General features: G+C 46.2%; 1 protein-coding gene across 5 annotated transcripts in view; it reads right to left on the bottom strand.

The window, feature by feature from the left end:
• Positions 1 to 1,066: 1,066 nt before the first annotated feature.
• SLC39A14 (solute carrier family 39 member 14) overlaps positions 1,067 to 6,590 on the bottom strand; it is a 138,790-nt gene continuing 133,266 nt past the window's right edge. For all 5 annotated transcript variants that reach the window (XM_069214028.1, XM_069214026.1, XM_069214025.1 and 2 more), the window contains one exon: positions 1,067 to 2,324. In XM_069214028.1, coding sequence (XP_069070129.1) covers positions 2,178 to 2,324 — 147 coding nt within the window. In that variant the 3' untranslated portion in view covers positions 1,067 to 2,177. The remainder of the gene's footprint in view (positions 2,325 to 6,590) is intronic.

Here is a 6,590-nt window from a genome sequence, read left to right as displayed (position 1 = left end):
TCAACACACAGACTGGACTCCTACTCTATGTAGGAGTTTCCAGCTCACCATAAAATATCACCTCCTTATCATGTCACCACATGAAATGTAAACAGGGAAGACCTGTAATCTTAGGAGCGAGAACCCTCAAGCATCACTCTGGATGACTAGCATCATCATTGGGAAAAGCTCCTCGCTAGGCCGGCGCTGCAATGCCTAGTGGGCACCCCGAAGTGGGGGCTCTCAGCCGACTTTTTAGGATAGTGACTGAAAAGTTAAACTATGCAAAACAAGGGTGCTGTGAGTCACCACCAGAAATAAAGAAAGAGGTTTAAAATTGGTTATTCATCCGTTAAACTCCATCATTTAATCAGTCTAATATAACAAGGATGAAGACCAAGGTTAAAAACATAGTTTTATTTAACTAAATGTAGTAGAGTGTCCTAACCGTTAAAAGGAACCTCTACAATATGGTTGACATGTTCCGGGTGGCTGTCTCCGAGGGTAGGTCCCACTACAGGACCAGTGACTGATTATTGTCACCTTGAGTCCCAGAGACGCTTTACCTATGGAGCCTGTTCTCGAGTAGGTGGTGGGTACCTGTATTACCAGTCAACTTAAGTAAGTGACCGGTCTTCTTGTATCTTTATCGATGATACACACTTTAAAGAGGTCTGTTATCTAGTTACGTAGGTCCTGATGAAGCGTCAATGGATCTGGATGGACCAATAGACGCGAAACATGTCGACCATATCGTAGAGGTTCCTTTTAACGGTTAGGACACTCTACTACATTTAATTAAATTTTTGAAAGGTTTTTGAGCATAATCCTCTACTTTACTTTCAAAACCTTGGTCTTCATCCTTGTTATATTAGACTGATTAAATGATGGAGTTTAACGGATGAATAACCAATTTTAAACCTCTTTCTTTATTTCTGGTGGTGACTCACAGCACCCTTGTTTTGCATAGTTTAACTTTTCAGTCACTATCCTAAAAAGTCGGCTGAGAGCCCCCACTTCGGGGTGCCCAATAGGCATTGCAGCGCCGGCCTAGCGAGCAGCTTTTCCCGATGATGATGCTAGTCATCCAGAGTGATGCTTGAGGGTTCTCGCTCCTGAGATTACAGGTCTTCCCTGTTTTCATTTTCCATTTTTTCTCTTGGAACAGTGTACCTTTATTTAGTTACTATTGTTGGGAGATCGTACACTGGACCATCAACACTCCCGGTCCCCTTTCTTTTGTTGTTAGCACCACATGAAATGTGCCAATAATGTGAGACACAGGGATGCACCAAATACGCATAAGAAAAGGGTGGAGTCTGGCTCTAGGAAACCACTCCACCTGGGGTCACAGACCCAGAGAGAAAGGGGATCGAGGGTTGATGTCAGCCACATTTGTTCCACTTACCAAGACTAAGCACCCCATGCCCTAACAACCATTGCCACAAAACCCCTAAATCTCTCATCACAATTTTCCAGACAGACAGAAGACCATCTATTCTTCCTACACAAAGCCCAGATCTAATTCTGACATACAAGAGACCATTCTATAGATTAGCACCTATCTCAGGCAATGTTCTGAAATCCTCAGGAAAATGAAGGCAAAAATGAATGGTATTTGCCCCCCCCCACCCCCCTTTCATTTTAGCAGCTTAACAATTTAAAATGCCTGACTACATCTGAATTACAACAGAAACTAGGAGGGTTTTCAACAGCAGCATTCAGCAATTCAATGCACCATGAAAGTCACTGGAAAACACTGAGCCTGCTCAAGAAGATCAGTGACCCGTTCCTCGCCTCCCCATGGCAGTTAGTCAGTGTTCAACTGCTCTTTGAGCTAGTTATCTGGAAGAAGTCATACCAGGGCCAATACCAGGAAAGAGGGCTTGAGGATGAGAGGTCATGATGAAGATCTAGTGACTGACACGTCCTGGAGCAGATGTTCATCTTACACACTGGTCTTGCCTGGAAGGTGCTGGTTTTGCAGTGATGTGCTTGGTTTGTTCCTTAGAGTTCACCACGAAAAGTCTGTAATTTCAGGTTAATTCTCAAGGAATGTTAATGAGATCTTCTGGATCTGGAGCAATAATGCCCCTTGCTCGCTAGAGTCATTAGGTGATCTTCAAATCACAGGCTGGTGACATCCTCAGTCCCCGGGTGAGGAGATGGGGGACCCACCACTCTGACAGTCAGTGAGGCTATACTATTTGGATCTGCCCAGAGTACATTGTGAGTAGCAGCATTATGGTAAATCCTGTCAGCAGACCAGCATTCTGTATTGCAAAGGCAGTCAATGCACGTCCGTTGCGCTCATCCTCCTTACTGACCTCATTCATTTCTGGGAACTGCAGAAACAATGGGGACAGAGGTTAAAGAAGAACAGAAAAAGCATGATCATCACACAATTCTTGCAAATAACATCAATGAGAAACTACAAGGGAATGAACCCAACAGAAGTTGTGCATGCAGCCAGTGAGGTGGGATTGAGTAAGAATCTATCTTAGTGCATAAACCCAGTTATGTGGAGTTGCTGAGCTGCTGTTCACATGCATAAGGCAATCTACATGGTAATTAGCGAGACTGCAGAAATATTTAGGGGAGTCACATGCATCTTCTAGAGAAAGCTTGCTTGGAAACTCCAACAAACGTTTGGACACTGCATGTTCTTGTCTGTGGTGAAAAACATAGCCAGGATTTTCCCTTTAGAAGATGCCCAGTGCCATCTCAGGGTGTAACTGCCATTCATGACCAGTGAGACATCGCCGGCTTGTCTATTTCACCCCAGCGTTTAAAGATATTATGAGGCGGTTTACAATCAGAGAGATGCCCTGACACCCCAGCCAACTCCAGAGGTGCATAGACTCATGGTATAGGATTCAGCACCCCACTTCACCCTGCTTGTTGCAGAATGTTGGACCTGGCCCTTTTTGCAGTGTTATCCCTAAACCTTTTGCCTTCTACCTCCTATTTTTTCTGACCTGTTTTTGTTGGCTTTAGGGCTCTAGGCACTTTACCTCTGCTAACCAGTGCTAAAGTGCATATGCTCTCTGTCTAAAGTATATTGGTGATTGGTTTATCCGTGATTGACATATCTGATTTACTAGTAAGTCCCTAGTCTAGTGCAACAGGTGTGCCCAGGGTCTGCAAGTCAAATGCTACTAGCGGGCCTGCAGCACTGATTGTGTCATCCACACGAGTAGCCCTGTAAACATCTCAGACCTGCCACTGCAGTGTCTGTGTATGCAGCTGTAAACTGCCATTTTGACCTGGCAAGTGCACCCACTTACCTGGCCCAGACCTTCCCTTTCACTACATGTAAGTCACCCCTAAAGTAGGCCAAAGGCAGCCCCATGGGCAGGGTGCAGTGTATTTAGAAGGTAGGGCATGTACTGGTGTATTTTACATGTCCTGATAGTGAAATATTGCTAAATTCGGTTTTTACTATTTGCAAGTCCTATCTATCCCACAAAGTAACATGGGGTTTGCCTTGAAATGTCTTTTAAGTGTAATTTCCCAATGGGAGCAGATGGAGATTTGGAGTTTGGGGTCTCTGAACTCACAATTTTAAGTTTGAAAATACCATTTTTGGAAAGTGGGCATTTACTTGCTTAACCATTCTGTGCCTCAGCCCGTCTGCTGAACATACGTCTGGGTCAGGATGACAGGCTGTTTGTGTGTTCACTCTAGAAAGCCACACAAAGGGAGCGGAGGTGTGCCCTGTATATCCCGATGGCCCATCACCAGGCTGATGAATCTTCCTGAGCTACAGTGGTGGGAGGAGCCGAAACTAGCACCTGAATAGGGCTGTGCCTGTCCTCACACAAAGCAGTCTCCAACCCCTTGATGTGTGTCTGGGCCCAGGACAGGGAAAGGCAAGGTCTTGTGCACTACAAAGACTTATCTTTGAAGTTTGCCTACTTCAAAGATAGAAATGGGTGTAAGTACTGGATCTCTGACACCCCATTTTTAGAACCTTTATGGACTGAGGACATTCTGCCACGGAGAAGAGCTGGATGCTGTAGGAGGGACTGCAACTCTGCCTCTTGCTATGTTGTGCTTGCCTACTGCTCGCTGCTTCGGTCCTAGGAGTGAAAGGACTTGGCTTGGCTTTCTACATCCTGCTTCCAAATGTTCTCCAAGGACTTGGACTGAGTATGCCTTCTGTTAAGAAGTATCAGGGACATCAAAGACTTCATCTGCCAGTCCCTGGGCTCTTCTGCTGAGAGTTCTGACTTTCAAGGGGGTGCAAACTCCAGTCCCTGGGCCCTTGGAAGTGTAAGCTGGTGATTTGAAATAGAAAATCCTCAATCAAAGTGCTGGAAGAATCGACGCAGCACCTATATCGCAGTTAAAAAATAAATAAAAAAATGATGATGTAATGCCTGCACAATCGACGCAGCGCCTGTCTTGCGGCTCAAAAATCGTTGCTGCGTCTACAGAATCGTCACAGCGCGTCTGGATTTTCCACGCATCGTCCATGGGCATCAATTTGTCATCAATCCCGCACCACAGTAAGAAACTGAGGCTTTGTGTCTGGAAATTGACACATCGTCTTTCCTGTCTGGAAATAATCAACATCACCTCCCCTCTCTGTAAGGAACCAACGCATCATCTCACCAGCGAGGAAAGATTTGACACATCACCTCACCTGCCATTAAGGAACTGATGCATTGCCTCACCTGTGAGGAGATAATCAATGCATCACCTCCCCTGCACAGTAAGAAAGCGACGCAATGGTTTGCTTTTCCAGCACCTCACCTCCCCTGTGGCCCGCTTTGTCTTTGTGTTTGACTTATCCCAGGTAATTTGTGCTAAAGAGAGACATCAATTGATTCCTATGGATTAAGACTTGCTTAAACTTTAAAAAAATATATATATTTTGACTTGTGTATGTTGGATTTTTGTCGTTCTGGTCTTGTTTTACTCAGATAAAGTTGTGGTGTTTTCACTGTGTGAGTGTACAAATACCTTACACATTGCCTCTGCGATAAGCCTCACTGCTTGAGCCAAATTACCAAGAGGGTGAGCAGGGGTTAACTTAGCAGTGTGGCTCCCCTACCCAGACTAAAGTGAGGGTCCCTACTTGGACAGGGTGCAAACCACTGCCAACTAGAGACCCCATTTCTAACACAGATCGACACAGTGGAGTGTGGTCCACGAATGCCTGTTCCAGCCTCCCCTTGGTGGACGGTAGGAAGGCCCTCAACACCAGGTGAATGGCGTGTAACTCCATTAGACTGATGTGGGGTGTGTTTTCTCCCAGATCACGCCCCCAACCCAGCAGGGATGCATCAGTGACCACCGTCAGCTCTGGTTGGGGCAAGGAGGGAGGTTTGCCACTAATCCAACTGTGGTTGAGCAGCCACCATTGCAAATCCTTCACGTTCTGCTCCAAAATGTGGATGGAATTCAATAGGCATCCTTGGTGCTAGGACCACTGAGATATCAGATTCCCCTGCAGACCCTACATGCGCCACGTGGCATAGTTGAGGCGCAAGACGCAACAGGACAAGAAGCATTAGAACCACTCATTTACACCCAGGTCCAAGGCTGTCCTGGACTTATTCTGTTGGAAAGAAGGCCCTGAAGTGTTCTGTATCCTAGACAGCTCCTATGAAACTAAGCCTATACAAAGGAGTTAGGTGTAACTTTAACATGTTGATCAAGAACTCTAATGATGTTAGGAGGTTCACCATTGTCTGGAAGTGGTCCTCAACGGACTGGGCAGCCAGTCATCAGTGTACGGGAAAATTGGTACCGCAACCTGCAAAGATGGGCATTAACCAAGGCCACTGCTTTCATGAACACCTGACGGGCGCTGGTGAAGCTGAAGGAGAGAAAGGCAAATTGAAAGTGCTTCTGGCGAACCACAAGTAACATCTGCAAGACGGGTATATGTAGAACATGTCCGGCAGGTCCAGTGCTACCATTCAGTCACCTGGATCTAGGGCAGACAGAACCTGGGCTTGCATGAGCATTTTGAATCTTTCCTTCCACTGTAAGGCATTTAGAGGACATAGATCTAAACTAGGATGAGGCCCCCATCCTCATCGGCACAAGCAAATAGCAGAATTCAAATCCCTTCCCTAGTTCAGAGGCACAGAACTTCTAGATGACTCCTTTGGATATAGATCTCGCACCTCCTGCAACAAGATATAAAGGTGTTCCACTGGTGTTTCCGCTGACGATCTGGAAGACCAATCTGTTGGAGGTGTTGGACCGCCACCCTGAGAGACAGTGTCGGATCCTGTCTTCCACTGGATGGCTGTGCACCACTAAGGGCAAGCTAAAGTGGTTTGCAAGCTGATGTCACAAGGGGAGGAACTGTGAAGACCAGTGCCCCTTGAGACCTCACTTTGTCTGCCTGATCCCCACTCCCAGACACAAAAGTGCTGAGGTGACTTCAGAGTGAGGGGGGCCTGCAGCTACACTTGCATCAAACCTCTGGAATGGCTTTTACAAGGCCCAAAGCTGATAGGAAAATTGTCTGGCATGGGTCAAAAGGGCAAAGAGCACACCGTGACCCAGCTTTCCTTGAAGTGCTCCAGGACAGAATAAGCATTTTTTGCCAAAATGTCAGGATTTGTCAAAAGGCATATCCACAACAGATG

Source organism: Pleurodeles waltl, chromosome 11 (assembly GCF_031143425.1).
Source record: "Pleurodeles waltl isolate 20211129_DDA chromosome 11, aPleWal1.hap1.20221129, whole genome shotgun sequence".
In the NCBI taxonomy this organism is placed as follows: Eukaryota; Metazoa; Chordata; class Amphibia; order Caudata; family Salamandridae; genus Pleurodeles; species Pleurodeles waltl.
The sequence above is the reverse complement of the archived record's forward strand: the minus strand, read 5'-3'. Positions and strand labels throughout refer to the sequence as shown.